The sequence below is a fragment of the Gadus morhua genome, chromosome 8 (genome assembly GCF_902167405.1).
Source record: "Gadus morhua chromosome 8, gadMor3.0, whole genome shotgun sequence".
Taxonomy (NCBI): domain Eukaryota; kingdom Metazoa; phylum Chordata; class Actinopteri; order Gadiformes; family Gadidae; genus Gadus; species Gadus morhua.
The window spans coordinates 19,423,269-19,440,314 of NC_044055.1; the positions used below are offsets into that span (position 1 = coordinate 19,423,269).

At 42.7% G+C, this 17,046-nt stretch overlaps 2 protein-coding genes across 7 annotated transcripts; one reads left to right on the forward strand and one right to left on the reverse strand.

The window, feature by feature from the left end:
• The first annotated feature begins 17 nt into the window (after positions 1-17).
• On the forward strand, positions 18-6,176 carry sf3a2 (splicing factor 3a, subunit 2). The gene is made up of 8 exons (XM_030364668.1): positions 18-121; positions 548-821; positions 957-1,003; positions 1,428-1,537; positions 1,634-1,683; positions 1,814-1,954; positions 5,453-5,521; positions 5,616-6,176. The coding sequence occupies exons 2-8, from the start codon at positions 624-626 to the stop codon at positions 5,898-5,900; spliced, it is 900 nt and encodes a 299-aa protein (XP_030220528.1). The 5' UTR covers positions 18-121; positions 548-623; the 3' UTR covers positions 5,901-6,176.
• A 301-nt stretch (positions 6,177-6,477) lies between these two features.
• Positions 6,478-9,205, reverse strand: LOC115549459 (uncharacterized). 6 transcript variants are annotated; one of them, XM_030364675.1, is made up of 7 exons: positions 8,802-9,205; positions 8,124-8,219; positions 7,957-7,985; positions 7,763-7,841; positions 7,520-7,642; positions 7,305-7,393; positions 6,478-7,070 (listed from the first exon to the last, which is right to left on the reverse strand). In XM_030364675.1, exons 2-7 carry the CDS (start codon positions 8,215-8,217, stop codon positions 6,714-6,716), a joined length of 771 nt encoding a protein of 256 aa, XP_030220535.1. In that variant the 5' UTR covers positions 8,218-8,219; positions 8,802-9,205; the 3' UTR covers positions 6,478-6,713. The 6 variants fall into 6 exon arrangements, with proteins under 6 accessions (XP_030220535.1, XP_030220531.1, XP_030220534.1 ...); XM_030364671.1 differs by having other exon boundaries at positions 7,508-7,642; XM_030364674.1 differs by having other exon boundaries at positions 7,305-7,390; positions 7,763-7,844.
• Between the last annotated feature and the right edge of the window lie 7,841 nt (positions 9,206-17,046).

Consider the following 17,046-nt stretch of genomic DNA (forward strand, 5'->3'; position numbering starts at 1 on the left):
ATCGAGTTTATGAACAGGTTATGTTGTAGTACCTCTTTGTCAATAAAGATAATTCAAAATCACGCGCATGCGTGTTGAGAACCCATTCAATCTTCAGCGGCGTGAGCACAACGTCGAGGTGGTAAGTGTATTTATGAGAGAAAATACATGATTAATGTTCACATTTTACCAATTTCTTATATCAAGATTACATTTTAGGGTATATGTGCATATATGCGTTTTGGAATACCGATTTTCAACTTCCCAGTCACCTAAACTTATAACATAATAACAATGCTAACGTCGATTAGCTTGCCACCACTTCGATAAAGCTTTTACTGTAAGCTAACAAGCCCTCCTGCAGCCACTAACGTAACTGTACTTACAGGAATTATATTGCTCAAGCTATTAACTGTTCCAATGTTGAGTAAGCAGGTTATAGACACTGAAACAAACAATTCTGAGAGGATCCTTGGCTTTACGTGAAGATCATTCCACGCTGGATATAATATATTTTTCCGAAAGTGTTGTTGAACTTTGAGAAGTAAACTACTTTTCAACTCAACAGGGGCTTGGCTGGGGTCTCTACAGTGTTTACTTTGCCCACTGTTTGAGTACTTCGAGTATTTGACAACCCTGCAAAGATGGATTTCCAGCACCGAGCCGGGGGCAAGACGGGGAGTGGTGGGGTCGCCTCCACCTCTGAAAGCAACCGAGATAGGCGAGAACGGCTGCGCCAGTTGGCTCTGGAGACCATTGACATCAACAAAGATCCATATTTTATGAAAAATCACTTGGGCTCATACGAGTGCAAACTTTGTCTAACTCTTCACAATAATGAGGTAAGAATTCAAACTCATTGTGTACCCAAAGCTGTTGTGTCCTTTATTTACTTTTTTTTGTTTTTGGGATTTTGTTGTTGTTGATATATACAATAAATAACATATAACCTTCTATTCCATTCCATCTCTTTACAGGGCAGCTATTTAGCTCACACTCAAGGAAAGAAACATCAGACCAACTTGTAAGTACTCCTTTACACCAGCCCAGCTCATTCTCCTGTCGCGGTTCTATCCTGATCCAGTGTTTTCCCCAGAAAATGTCTTAATCAAGGTGGTCAAGGAGCTGGGGGGGTCTCCGTTTCATTTCCATTCAAAAAGCTTTATGGCACGACAACTGTTACTAATGCATTTTTTATCTTTGTTTTCTTTCCCTAAGAAAGTTTCCTACTTTGTTAATGCATAATAATTACAAAATATTTATAATTTAAAAAAAATATATATATATTTTCTTTTTTTTTTAAATGATTATTACTTTTTTATGTATATATATTGGTTGTCAAGGCAGGGCCCTATTGTTGTTAAGGCAGGGCCATAACCATAAAGTGCTGGGGGAAACACTGCTGATCTTACAACTGTATGTTTACATCCATTATGTCTGGTTTACAGGGCAAGAAGGGCGGCTAAAGAGGCAAAAGAAGCTCCTGCTCAGCCAGCTCCGGAGAAGGTGAAAGTTGAGGTTAAGAAGTTTGTTAAGATTGGACGACCTGGATACAAAGGTAGGCTGCCGGTTTGGTTTAAAGCTGAAGTCGATTTAATTGTAAATGAAAGTGTACCTTTCTAATATATGACCATGTTTTTTTTATGGTCAATAGTCACCAAACAGAGAGATCCAGAGAGTGCTCAGCAGTCCCTGCTCTTCCAGGTCGGTTTTTATCTACAATACATTTTCAGACTCAAACATTTAAAGATCTGAATCCTATATTGTGTATAGCTATCAGATTGGATCGTACAAAATTGAAGCTGAACGCTGTTTTCTCCTGCTGTCTGTGCAGATCGACTACCCGGAGATAGCTGAAGGGATCGGACCCAGACATCGCTTCATGTCTGCTTATGAACAGAGAATCGAGCCGCCAGATCGCCGCTGGCAGTACCTCCTTCTTGCTGCAGAGCCATATGAAACCATCGCCTTCAAGGTAAACTCAGCGGAGAATAACATTCAAGAGCTTATCTTACCTACAAGTGAAACCAATTATTGCGCTTCGTTACTTAAGAGTGCTGTAATTTGATTCTTCAGAATTTGATGAGCCATTTTAGATTTCTAGCCTTTCCAGGCTCATTCTTACCAATGAGGGGCTCTCTAACTAGATTGATTCAGGTAATCGTGCATGAAAAGCCACACTTCTCAATAGGGGAGAAACTGAAGGAGGGAGGAGAGAAGGGGGTGGCAACCTATTTTTGGTTCTTCACAATGGGGAAGAACCTGGTTATTAAGTAAGGAAGTTAACATTGTCAAAAGTATGTCATCTGTAAGGCTGCTCGATTATTGAAAAAATTAGAATCATATTTCTTTGGTCAAGATTGAAATCACTATTCTTCAGACGATAAAAAAAAACTAACTAACTGAGTTTTCAAAACTATTCTTAAACTACACAGTACACAAACCGTTCAAATAAAAAATAGGAAATGTTCAAATTGAAAATAATGTACAAATAAATATGTATTCAGCTGTTCTGTAATTTTGATAAAACTTTCAATGAATAGTATAAATATACAAGAAAATTGAATAAGACAATCTGTTGTAATCGACGTCTGTACTGTTGGGGTTGTGGTCTTGTGTTTTTGCTTCTTTGCCAATTCGTCGTAAGCGACTTTGTGATTGCGTCTCAGGCCCCGTCCACACTAACCCGGGTCAATGTAAAAACGGACATCCGCAATGAAAACGATCTCCGTCCACACTATCGTTTTCGGAATGTTTTGCATCCGCGTTCCATACTGAAATAATTTTGATAGACAGTTGTCATGGTTACGTAACACTGCCGCGCCTCTCCGTTTAGATTACAGGCGCGCGATCAGCTGATATTTACAGTTGATCAGCTGGTTAATCATTTTCGACCCGGTCTTGTCCAGAAACGCTGTTCCAAGTACGGTTTGAACTGCCTTCTTTCGGGTTTTTTACCATCACTTAAGAATATTAAGTACAGCGCTCGCCTCCGGCTTTGGAGCAACGAATATGTTTGAGCCAATATGTCGATTTGTATCTGGAGATAAATTAGTACATTGTATAGAGATAGGCCGATATGTTTTTTTCAGGGCCGGTACCGAGACCGATTATTAGTAGTCAAGGGGGCCGATAATCGATATTTTGAGCCAATATTAATTTACAGAAAAAGGGAAAATATTGGCGTAAAAAAATTTAATAATACAAACTCCAACCCTTAACTTCATTTAAATGTCTTTAAAGGGACACTGTAATATTTTAAGTCATTTATTACCTCAAATCGACGTATTCATTCAAAAATAAGTCCTCATTGGTGTAAAATTATCTCTGCCAAAAATCTCACTGATCCTCCTGAGTGAAGAATAATTAATATGTAGTTACATAGGACGGGTAAGCTTCATGGAGGCTTCCATGTTCTTCCGGTCTATGAACTGCCGAGAGGGACAAAAAGCACTGCGTGATACTATCTTGCTCGAGGAGTAATAACTCATACCTCATTAGCTTACACTAATGATTCAATGCAGTTTGAAATTTGTTTGAAATAACGAACCTCATCATCACTCGAATGACTCGATGAGGTAGTATTGGATGTCATGACACAGCTTCTTGGCACATACTGCCCAACGTAGTTTTTGAACCAGCGAGCACTATTAGTTTGAATGCAATATACAACTGTACCACTAGAAGGGAGTAATTTTTACAGTGTCCCTTTAACCACTTAATCGTCAAATCCCGCCGGCGGGCAAGTTTTAGTTACACCACCCCTTCCCCCCAACATGCTGGGTCAATTTTCGGCATCATACAGTTGAGTGATATAGTCATGTCATACACCGTTTGAAAGCTTAGAATCTCAGGAATGTCATCCATTGTCAACCATTCGGTGGAATAAATATGTTTAGCGAATATAGATCAAAAATATCCTAGTGTCTTAGGTCAAAATAGCCCCCCTCATCCTCCTCCTCCCATGGTCCATTCTAACGTTATCGTCGTTACCAAACATTGATACTGTCGCCATCACATTATCGTCAAAGACTTCTACCACAAAGGTGGTAGAGCTCGAATATATCGGATATCCTTAGCAATGAGGTGATACTTCATGTTGGGTCTTGAAATGTTCATGAGTCCACAGAAATCGAATATCAATCTTATTTTAATCTAATTTCATTGTATATGCACAAGCCATCTTATACAACCGAAACGCTGCAATGTTTATTTGTAGAAAACTGCGATTTACGGTTTGAATTCCGCTATTGTCGTCTGATTCATGGAATCCACTGTGTTCGCCAGGGTCTCACGGTGACATAGAGCCCTCACACATGTCTGTAAGACCAATACTTCCTTGCTTATAAGCCTTACAAGCCAATGAGGCGATCACTATCAAAACGGGGCATGTATACTTTGATTGACAGCTACACCAGCAGACATCAAGGGTCGGGGACGGGCCTTAGATATCCTAATAGAAAACGAATGCGCAAGGGGTGTGCGTAAACTAGCAGGCTCTTCCCCAGAATGCGAGTGTGAAGCAAGTGGTTGATTTGCGCGCTCGTGTGTGGTTTTATTTTTATTCACTTTTTTGATTTTTTTTTTCTCTTTTACCGGGCCGATAATCGGTCGATCCCTAACATTGTACAGAGAGGTCATCATTTGCATTTCACCTGCCATTTTTTTGATGAGCGTCTCGGTCTCGAGTGCAAGCTTGTGGCAGCGTCATGGCACAGTGTCATGGCAACCGAACGTCATTGTTTCTGAAAGCCTCCATCTACACTACAGCGCGAACCCAGCGTTTTCACATTTATCCACCTCAGCGATAGTTTTCGAAAAGCATCGTTTTCAGTGTCGGAATTCTCAGTTTGTGGACGGAAGGTCTAAACGGATAAATAATGATGCGTTTGTAGATTTACCCGGGTTAGTGTGGACACGGGGCCTTAGGTGATTAAACAAGTTTTTCGTGTTCGAAGGGGTGCTGATAACATTGTAGCACATTTTGCACATTATGTGGGCCTGTGCCTTGTCGGCTTCTTCGAATCTGAAGTGTTGCCATATTAGAGGACTCGTTTTACCCTTTTTAAGTTGACATGCGTTAACGCGGCTGTCCTCCCTCTGCCATCTCGCTCGTGCTGTTTTCTGAATAAGGTCACCACACACACACAGCTCGCGGGGCCGCATTGAATGCTCTGGGGGAGGGACTGAAAAGCGCATGCACGTCTCTTTCACAAAACCTCATAGACAACGGAAAATTCCAAAAGAATCGTTCCAACTCGATTTTTATTTATTTGGAGATTGTTTGACCCAAGAATTGAAATCGTGATAAAAATTTGATTAATTGCACAGCCCTAGCTGTACGGTACTTTGTTGATTGCTTTTAGTGAAGAAAAATGGATTTGATTCCATGAGTAATATAACGTGGAAGTGAGCAAACATTGCTGTGTTTTCTATGTACTTCTATTCTGACCACAAATCTTCCTGTAATTAGGTTCCCAGCAGAGAAATTGATAAGGCAGAGAACCGCTTCTGGACCCATTGGAACAAAGAAACCAAACAGGTGCCAATAAGAATATTGAAACAACAAACTATGATCTGCCTTTTTCACTGAAATGCATTTAAATGACTATCCGCTGTCTGTTTTCTTCTTCCAGTTCTTCTTACAATTCCATTTCAAAATGGAGAAATCCATCTCTCAGTCCAGTGGGCCGGTGCCCCCAGCAAACATTAAACGGCCTCCTCCGCTCATGAGTGGGATGGGCCCTCGTCCGCCAAACGAGCCTATGCCGCCACCCCCGCCAGGGGGGATGTCTCATCCTCCTCTCCCTCCCGGTGCTCCAGGCGGTCCCCAGATGCCCCCCCAGATGCCCCCCCAGATGCCCATGCCTCCCATGCCAATGAGGCCCCCTCCCCCAGACGGTCTCTCCATGGCTAACTGACGGAGCGGTTGACTTGTTAGGATTGTGATAGCCCCCCTCGTTTGACGTTGCCATTCCCTGCTGTCTTGGTTCGGAAGTTCGATACTTTATTGGAGAAATTTGAGTTCTTAAGATTATATTCGAGCTCTACCACCTTTGTGGTAGAAGTCTTTGACGGTAATGTGATGGCGACAGTATCAATGTTTGGTCCGAATGTGGACGCTCTGGTTTAAGGGCCAGCCCTTTCGATTTAACATGCTTTTTAATGTTTTCGTAATAAAATATTTTAAAACAAAGTATAGGTGTTGCGTCATTGATAGACAAGTAAACTTCAACAAATAGCAATTCCATTGCCTTTTAATGAATATCAAGATCAGCTCCTTAGGATTTTTTTTATGTAGTCTATTGGAAAATGACTGAATAGCTGTTGAAATTGATGAAATAATTATATAGTAGTAACGTATGAGAAATCAGTTACTCATCTATCAACCAGGCTCTCCATAAGATATCTAGACCTGTTATGTAAAAATCTGGTTTTGTGTGGATATAATGCAAGACATGTTATGTCAATGGAATGTACTACACTTTTCACTTTTTATGTTGAGTACTCAACATTTTTATTTCAATTTCCAAGTGTAACATCATATTCCAGATTGTTGTCCTATTATCTTGGCATCAGACAGCTTTATTTGTGGCAGACTTTCAAAAGATTTTGTGGAACAGTATGATACTCAAAATCAATGGTTTCGTGTAGAGGCCAAGATGTTGGCAAAAATACTGTTAATGGCAATATAACAATGCCAAGGATCGATTTCATGTTAACCCTGGTGGCCTTCAGTCTTCTTTCTTCATCTGGCCTCTGCTCTTAACAGCTATGTCCCCGTCTCCCTCTACCTCGTCCACATCACCCTCCTCTGTCTCCTCGAGGCTATTCGTCTCCTTTAGCTTGTTCTTGACGTCAACCTTCTCTGAGTCATCTCTTGTCCTCTTTCTTCTCCTGTCCTTTAATTTGTTTTCTCTTGGTTTCATGAGATTTTCTAGCAGCGGTCTGTTTCTGTGGCTTCTTGAAATTTTGTCCGCCGCTCTTCTCTTTGACCTCCCTCTATTGATTTTGCCGCTTTCCTCGTCTTCATCTGTCAAGTCTGGTATCCACCAAAACACGACTTCCCATAGAGACGACTGAGGCTGGGTCTGAGGGATCAGTGGGGAAAATTTCAACATGAGTATTTCAATGCTGTTATTCATTGTAGCAATTATAAGTTCTGCTGAGAATCCAATTTTTATTTATCCATAGTCGCTGAAGAGATTGACTGCTTTATCAGCTAGTCTTAAGATATATATATCTATAAAATAACTCATTTCTATGGATACTGACATATCGTTACAGACAAAACATGGTTCAATCTGATTATTTAATGTTCTTACCTCTGATATCGCTCTGTGTTTCAAAGCCCCCAGGCGCCTCGTAAGTCCAGACTCCTCCTCATGTGTTGCATGATGCCCACCCAAAGCTTCTGTTAGAAACCCATCACATTAATCCCAGCACTGTCCCCTGAATGCCCTGGGATCCAGCTGTAACATTTGATTAGTGAGACTAAAGTGTGTAGTACAGTTGATTGTTCACTCGCCATGCAGCTTACGGAGCCCGGAGGAGAGCAGCAGTATCACGACGGCCACGAACAGACAGCGGTTCAGGGTGATGCTCTCCCACGGCGTGTCTGTCTGGGTCAGGTTGTGCGTGGAAGTTGACTTATGGAGAGGCGCTGAAGGAGAGAGAGAGAGAGACACACACAACAAAAGAGATGAAAGCGTTTTATAAATAATTTGAGCGATGTGGGGGCAGGTGATGGAGGAGGAGATGACGAAAGGAAGTCGAGACTCACAGGATCGAGGGGTGCTGGGGTCCCGGGGATGAGTCCGGGGTACCGGCTGGGGTTGATGTTGTGTAAGTGAAGCAGCGCTCTGCTGAAAGTAGGTCGTTGGTGTTCTAAGCAAAGTGTTTGCTTTTCTCTAACATGAATAAAGGCCTTATTTACAAAAACAAACAGGGTACTGATGGTTATTGCCATTGACTCACCTCTTGCATTCTTCTGGAGGGATACATTTCTAAAAAGAAATAAGTTGAAACAATTTAATGCCAATCAATGAGCTATTGTAATTAGTGTGTGTGTGTGTGTGTGTGTGTGTGTGTGTGTGTGTGTGTGTGTGTGTGTGTGTGTAGATAGAGAAAAAGTGAAGAATCACCTGGTCTGCGAATATGCCGTACTGGTTTCAGTGGTGGAGGCTCAGGTCCAGATGGTCTTATCTCGGTCTCAGATGACCCATATCTGTTCTCCATTACTTATCGGAGAGCAGAGATGGTTGGGCAACGAGGCATGAGTCTAAATCTGTTCATAATTATTCATTTACATTGCGCAATTTACAATTTCTTTATATGACTTATTTAATAAACAGATCTTTCCCTATAACTATCTATCAAAGGTCAAGTATATAGGTTAACGGCTAACAAATGCCAACACCAACAACTTGTTCAAACTTGTTCATGTGTCACCAACAGAAAGTGTTGTTTTGTCCTTCTCACATCAACACATAGTTTTGTACCATACAAAACCGGTATTCAATTCAGGTGATTAAACCAAGAAAACAATCATACAAGGATCAACGAGCCAGCATACTATAAAAATCCAGTAAAACCAGCAAAAATTGTTGCTTGTTATTCGATGGAATATCTGATGACATATTAGATGGGAATCTTGAGCTAATGTTGCACAGGCCTATAAATAGATGGAAAAGAGCTATGGTTGCAACTGCTGAACAGTGCATAGGGCAGGCTATATCTATTGTTGGAGCCGCGATAAAGGCTTGCAATTAACATAACGCAGCATATAACTATGAGTGTACAGAGAAAGAGTAGCTACTTACCCGGTTCTTCATCAGGGGTCGCTCATGCATGGAAGCCCCTTGTCTCACAGCCAGCAGCAGTCCGATTGGACTGCTAAGTCATTCTTTCTGAATGGTCTGATAGCCAAGCACAGGTGGTGGAGGGTGAGAAAAAACAAAAGCACTGCGTGTCATTCACAGGGTTTCACAGAGGCACCATTGGCATGTCGCCGTCGGAGTGTTTCACGGCTCAGGCCTCAGAGGAGGGGGCAGCCGGGGTGAAAAACTTAACTTATAAGTTGTTATAAGCTTGTTCAAAATCTAGCTTTGTATCCTGATATTTCTCTCTGGCCGAAAAAGATTAAAATTGCAGTCATTTCGCCTTTTTGATTAACTACGCAATGTGGAAGATAGAGCATACTGAACTGTTGACGTGCGTGACATTGTCAGAGGGCAGATGCTGTTATGTTTTATTCTAAGTATGGCCACTAGAGAGCGCTGCTGTCAAGAATATCAGCGAGCAGATCACCTTTATATATTACAGTTTTTCTCAGTCGCTTTGGTGCATTTCTCAGATCAGAATTGAAATTTCTTAAAACTACCTGTTCAATCTTCACATCATTGTGTCGTTTGTGCCATCAAAAAAGCTGTTTCTCATTTCTTTGAACAAGTTGCAAATGCTTTGGTACATTCATGCAAATGATTATGTACAATTCTCTACTCTTTCCTACATTATCAATTGCTTATGTCATGTTGATCAAAATGTATTGTAATGGGTCTCTATTGAATAGTCTCACCCCCACAACATTTAGGCATTAGTTCATTGCATAAGTCTTTCCATGCAAAATGGTTGAACAAGTTGTCATAATATGTCAAGCACATTTCTGTACATTTCCATTAGACTTTTTTTCTAAATCTGTCCTGAATTGGTAAATTGCTACAAGGTGAATCTTGACTTTCTCTAAAGAAGGGAAATGTGTGAAGTGTTAGATCAGCCAAAGATCAACCAGTTTACTGGAATAGCTCAAAGGTGCATCTCCTGAACCATGAACTGGCAAGTATATAGCTGGAGCACAACACAATGTTACATTGTCTGAGAATTTGTGGCCCAACAGACAGGAACGTCAGGAGGTGTAGGATGACTGCAATGTAATCCCTACAGCAATGCATGTACAGTTTACCCTAAGGAGATTTTTCTATGTTCACATTTCTAGCAATGACATGGTCTGTCAACAACTTACAGTACAGTCAAAGCGTAAATGTGAATCTTGTCCAGTCTCTTGCAATCAATCTCCCACATACACTAAGGTGTAACTTACAATTTACAATATTTGTCTTCAAAACTTCAGCCATAGTTTACATCAGAACATCCCTCCAGAGTACACTGTTATATTGACAACATGACTAAGCAATTTGACTGTCTTATCCGTACACAATGACACAAGGACTTGTCATTTTGATGGCACTGACATGTTCATTGACACAGATATTTACTTTTGAGAAACTAACTAAGGATTTTGAGCAAGAGACTTGCTTTTGCATGAAATCCAAGGTGTTTTGCTATTTGTACGAATTGTTTTGAGAAATGCACTTACATGTTTTGCAAATTTCAATTCTGATCTGAGAAATGTACCATAGCGACTGAAAAAAAGTGTAATAGCTCAACAGGCCGGTGTCACTTTGACTGCAACAAAATAAATTCGTCAGGGTATTGCTCAGGAAGCGTGTGTTATTTATACCTGTTCAAGAACAAGATAATGGCTGTAAGGATATGAATTGTGTTCAATTGTTATTAATATAGCTGCGTATTTTGACCTCAATGAAATGGTGACCTTGGCATCAAACGGCCAGCAGCGTGTCAGAAACATTTGCAGTAATTGACAGGATCATGGAAAATAGGCAGAGGTCCTCCTGCACGTCATGATCTGAATTCAGGAACACCGTCAGCACCGCTCATGTCTCAAGGCGATGTATAAACAGACCGTGAACGCACAATTAGGATTAAGGATTTTGCTACAGTAGCTCTACGTTGGGGATGATGGGAGGCTGCTGGCTTTTTGAAGAGGGGCTTTAATCCTGGTAAACAGGCTTAGCTGGTGGGAAATGGTGATGACTCATATATATTATGACACGTCATTTGTCTAAAAGGAGTCAAGTTTGTTTGTGTCTCAACTTTCAAATGAATTGTTACATAAACCTCACTCTGTTGCACGAGTAGACCTGCAGCGTGCAGTGACAGATGTGAATGCACTATGTGTATAGGATGCATTCACAATTCCCATCTGAACACTGAATGCATTATTATTGACTTAACCAGATGCCCAAACTGACAAACTGACCCAATTGTTTTGTGCTGTGTGTATAAATGTCCACATTTATCCTGTAGAATTTTTAATGCTTGGAAGAATCGATTGTCTTCATTTGCAAATGGTCCGGTCCGTCTGCCATTGGACGTTGGCCAGGGTTCTTCTTGGTCCCTGGTCCGGAGGCCCTACTATCATAACCATATGAAATCCATCTGCACTTCCAGTTATTATGGGATACATCTTTCCAAATCCAAATGCAGCCACTCATAAACAACAACAAAAGCCCTCCTAAATATGAACTTTCAGAAAGTTTCTTGTGGGAGGTATCCTAAACACACCTGTCCTAGTAGTTCTACTAAGTACCACTACGAGTTTCAGGCCACAGCGTCGAGAGGAAGCATTCAAGGGCAGGGCGACCACAACAGTGTCTTTAAAAAGAAAACAAAAGAATATAAAGCTACGACGCCTTTGGCGAGAGAGCTGTGATTTAGACCATGTCCTTGTCCCCCCTTCGGTCCTTATGTAACGGGGGCGTTGTGCTCAGAGGACGTGGGGACTGTCCGGCAGCACCCAGTGGATATTGCTTGGTGCCCTCCATCAGTGAGGAGCACGGCAGAGCGTGAAACACCATTAGCGGCTGTAGCCTCTTCACAGGCCTGGGTGTTCCCCTTTCACAGTAGCACACTGTAAAAGACTCGTATCCAGTTGGTGTACAAGGGAACCTGAGGACGTGTTCTGAAGATGATTGATTCATGCCTGGAAAATAGGTTGCATTACTTTTACAATTTAGTCTTTCTACCTGCCTTGTTTAAATATGTAACCCTGGTTTTCTTTGCTGAATGGTTGAATCTTTCTGCCATCGGGTGGTGGAAGGAGTTAATTTTTTTACCCTGTTAGTAAAATGCTTCATTAATACACCAGAGGGGATAGTGTTTGGAAGGGAGGGACATCTAAACATTAGTCTTGGCTTGGATGGCTTTTCCTACAGTTATGGGACTTTAATGATTGTCTTTTGAATAGTTTTTCAGGGAAAATAGATGTAGACCTATATATTTTGCCCATCTAGTATCAATATACCAATGTCCATTTTACTCACATGCTAACAGATGAGCTCTGTGAGGGATGGCTGAACATCGAGTTTGGGATGACGATAGGATGCTATAGGGTCGGGAAATGATGAAGGAGATAAATTCTCCTTCCATGTAGCTCTTGTGTCAGATAATCTTCTGTAAAGTACCTAAACACAGAGTTCAGCCAACTAAACTTACTAAAAAGTAGATATCTTTGGTTTGCTAGTCAGAGTCCCTCAGCATGCTAATTGATATTCGTAATGTTGACAAATCTACATTTTTCATTGAGGAGACGCTGGGGAGGCACTCATAATATGCATAATCATTTTTAATTTGAATGCCAGGGACACACCTCTCACTTGAGTATACAGGGAATATTCTCATATACCGTTATATCGCAGACATGCCTATCGAATAAATGCCTTGATATATATAAAACATAGGACATAGTTGGACATATAAGTTGCATTCCTAGTAGATTGTGTCATTTTACATTATATTTAAGTGGCGAGCAGCACAGCAGCGTTATGAATATGGATGAGTTCTACATATTAACATAAAACACGTTATTTCCCTGACCCTGCTTGTTCCAGGTCAAGGCCATAGAGGGGAAACAGCTAGGGTGACATACCAGGCCATCATCAGGTGTTCCACGCACACACACACACACACACACACACACACACACACACACACACACACACACACACACACACACACACACACACACAAAATGTTTAAATTAACATTTTGATTACAAGGCTCTTTATCTGAGAGTCATGTCGATCTATTGGTTGTTCAACACACCATTAGTGGGGGAAGGGTAGTATAGCAGGTGCGGTCGTTCAACTCCCAATCAAACAGTACCGGATTCGATTCCCAAATGACCCATCCCTGACCTTCTCCTGAGTCACTCTAAGTAAACTCTGGATACAGGCAATAATAACTAAATCTAAACCCCCAGAAAGTCTTCCAATTTCCAGAACAGATTTTATAAGATGCCTTTTGCTCCATGCTAGACCTCAATCATGTATTCTCTCCCTGTGTTTAAAATCATTACCTATGAAATCCCAAAACTGTCTTTCTAATAATTTGATTAGTTAGCATTTACTTTTTATTTGTGTGAAACCCAAATGTATGTTTGTTTTATGCTGCTTTCTTGGCTAGGGCTCCCTTGAAAAAATAGATTTGAACCGCAATGAGACTACCTGATAAAAATAAAGGTTTAAAACAAAAATATGTCAGGGGTCAACCCCTACCACAAACAGATAAACCATCCTACTGCGCCTCCTGCCCAGACCTAACCACACATTACAGGGTTTGGATCGCAAAGAACAGAAACCTCTTCCCAACAACTGACCACCTGGAGAATCCAATCACGTCAGCCCTGTGGCTGACCGCCTTCCTTGTGGCTGACCGCCTTCCCCAGCCCAAACCTCTCTACTAAAACCGCCCCATCCTCTCCCTGCAGCACTGGGACTCTTTCTTTCCTTCACTCTGATTTATCTCTATCTCTGCATAGCCTTTGATCTCCCAGAGACCGCTGAATGTAACCGACGTGACCGCAAGTGCTAGTCCTACCAGGGTTTGCCGGGGGGTGGGGCTGGATGAGGTGACTCTGTGTATTTCTGGACCCATGGGGAGGGGGGAGGGGGGGGGGGGGGGGGGGGGGGGGGGGAATTAAAGCACCGCCACCACAGAGGTGGATGACTCAAGGAGTCGAGAAGGAGACAAAGGACTTAGAAAGGAAGCAGAGACAGACAGACAGAGAGAGAGAGAGAGAGAGCGAGCAAACAACAGAGTTGCAGGCATGGCATTCTGTGTGACCTGGCATCCGCCTGCACTCAGCGGACCACTAGATGATCGGCAAACATTAAGGAGAGGAGGAAAGAGGAGATTGGGTAACAGAAGATGACGCGATGGATCGAAAGATTTTCATCACCCTCAGCCCCCAGCTCTTTGCTTTTACTTCAGTCGATCCTCGCTTTGCAGGGTTGAGCCCTTGTGCCTTTGTTGGAGATAGACGGCGTAATGGGCTAGAGAGACGCAGGATGGAAGGACAGCCAGATGTAGGAAATTGCCCTCAAAAACAATAAGAGCCCTGTCGGCTCAGTTCACTCAATGTAGTTTTTGTTCATTTACATAATCTTCTTGTCGGGCAAAGACCAGATAGGCCTCACAGTTCTTGAATATTCTGAGGATGTGGATTATTGTACATTAATGTGCAATGTAATTGTAATCTTTTTGCTCTCCCTCTTTCTTTCTTTTCCTCTCTCTCTCTCTCTCTCTCTCTCTCTCTCTCTCTCTCTCTCTCTCTCTCTCTCTCTCTCTCTCCCCTTCCCTCTCCCTCCCTCTCCCACACTGTGTGTGTGTGTCTCTCTCTCAGGCATTGTGTCTCTGGGCTGTGTTTTATTGATGGAGTAATTTGCCCTGAGATTGTAGTGCGCTCTCTTGGGTGCTGTGTGTATTAATTACCATCTATTCATCTGCGGCTGTTCAGCCTCTCCGAGCGCTCCAGAGCGATGGTTCCAGACCGCCGCTTCACAGCAGCTGTCACGGCCCCGCAGCTCAGACACAAGGGGTGGGTGCATCTGTAGCAGAGACCAGGGTTCCGGGGGGCCTCGTCTACCCGGTCTATTTGTCTCTCTCGCGCCGCCAGTGTGATTTAAAGCTGCTACTTCAGTGATCCCACAACGACATCCTGACATTTGAGGGAAGAGAGAAAAGAGATAAGCAATAAGTACTTTTGGGGTGGGTTTGCACACATGCACGCATGCACCCATGCACGCATGCACGCAGATAACCACACGCGCACTGCTGCGTACGCACACACACATGCATTGTATGCTTGCACTGCTGTATACACACACATGCACACAGACGCACATGTATGTACTACACACACAGACACACGCACACACACACACACACACACATGCGCGCACACACACACACACACACACACACACACACACACACACACACACACACACACACACACACACACACACACACACACAGACACACACACACACACACACACACACACACACACAGAAACATAAATACACAAAGACTCACACACCCAGGCACAGGCTCACACAGCACACTGAGATGCATGTGCGTAAGCTAAAGCCTAGTGGATATTTTCACATCAAAAAAAAGTAGTGACAGAAATGTCGACAATGATTTGGGCAAAAGTCACCTTCGGATGAAAAGAAAATTGAGGGCTGTTGAATGCCTGCTCCTTCAAATGAAACTTGAAATTTTCCATCCATTCATTGCACTCTCTCTCTCTCTCTCTCTCTCTCTCTCTCTCTCTCTCTCTCTCTCTCTCTCTCTCTCTCTCTCTCTCTCTCTCTCTCTCTCTCTCTCTCTCTCTCTCTCTCTATCTGCATAGGTACATGGATCTTTGTGGTTGTGCAGTTGTGTGCATGCTTGGCAATAATCAATAACTCATTCCAGTTTCAGTCAGAATTGATGAATTTACAATCAATTCAAAAGCAAGCATTTTGGTTAAAATGGTGGAAGAGGGAGAACAAGATAGATGGAGGCATTAGAGGAATTTACTCTCAAACAGATTGTGTTAAGTTACAGACAGACTTACAGCCAGCTAGCAAGACAAATAGACACACAGACATTAAAACAGAGAAATAGACATGCTGCCAGCTAGCTAGAAAAATTGATGGATAGAATTACAAACAGAGAGAAATACATGCAGCCAGCTATCTAGACAAATGGACACACAGACCCACAGAGAGAAAGACTGCTAACATGACAGATAGGCAAAGGAACAGACAGACAGACAGACAGACAGACAGACAGACAGACAGACAGACAGACAGACAGACAGACAGACAGACAGACAGACAGAGAAACAGAGAAACAGAGAAACAGGCTATATGTGACAACTAATGCCTGGCGACAGATAACGGTCTTCAATCAGTATTTGATATGCTGATAGGACTAGGTTGTGATCCCTTCTGATCCCCAAAAACCCCCGCCACAAAAGTTCGGATGAGTTCTGTCAATACCGCACAACCCCGCCAAAGGTTGTGCCAAAGGTCTCATAGGGGACAACAATACACGCTATACTTTGCACTTTGTTAGTTTGTTGGGGAGAAATTTCTTTTTTTTTTGGTAAACTCTCTGACTTCTCCCGCTGTGCACCTCAAACGGCACATCTCAAACAGGAGAGTTTGCCTGCGAGAGGAGAAACGTGGTCGTTTGGACATCTGATTAAATACATGACAGCCCGCAGAAGTATGTTCCCAGGCTTACGCCCGCTATCCCAGCTGTTCGCTCCAATCAGCCGCCTCTCTTAAAGGTCCCCCTGCCAACCTGTCCCCGCATTCGTCTCCATGGCCGGGGCCTACATGCCTGTAGGCTCGATTTAATATTCCCGCTCTATTCCTGCATCGCTCGCTCTTTCTCGCTCACTCTCCGTCTTTCTACCTCTCTCTTCCTCTCCCTCTCACTCTCCCTCTTTAACGGTCACTCCCTCTGTCTCTCTCCCATCCTCCCTCTCTCCCTTTCTTTCACTTGCTCTCGCGCTCTCTCTTCCCGTTCTGCCTCCCTCTCTTTCTCTCTTTCTCTCGCTCTCGCTCTTGCCCACTCTCTCTCTCTCACCCTCCCTCTTTCTCTGTCTCCCTCACTGTCTTCCTCCCGTTCCCAGCCGTTGAGGTAAAATGGCAAGTCGAATGCTCGTTCTTCTGCTATTTCACACTGCCGGTTTGGGTCCCAAGGCTTCAGCAAGGAGAGATTAGACATTTTGTGCTTGATTGTAGTTTTAATCCAGTCTGTATGGATAGGGGTACTGTGGAAATAGGTATAGTGTTCTCGAGGTTGCCATGGGAGTTACAGATATGAGTCAATTGTTTTTTTTTTCTCTCAGCTGCGCTCAGCTGTTTA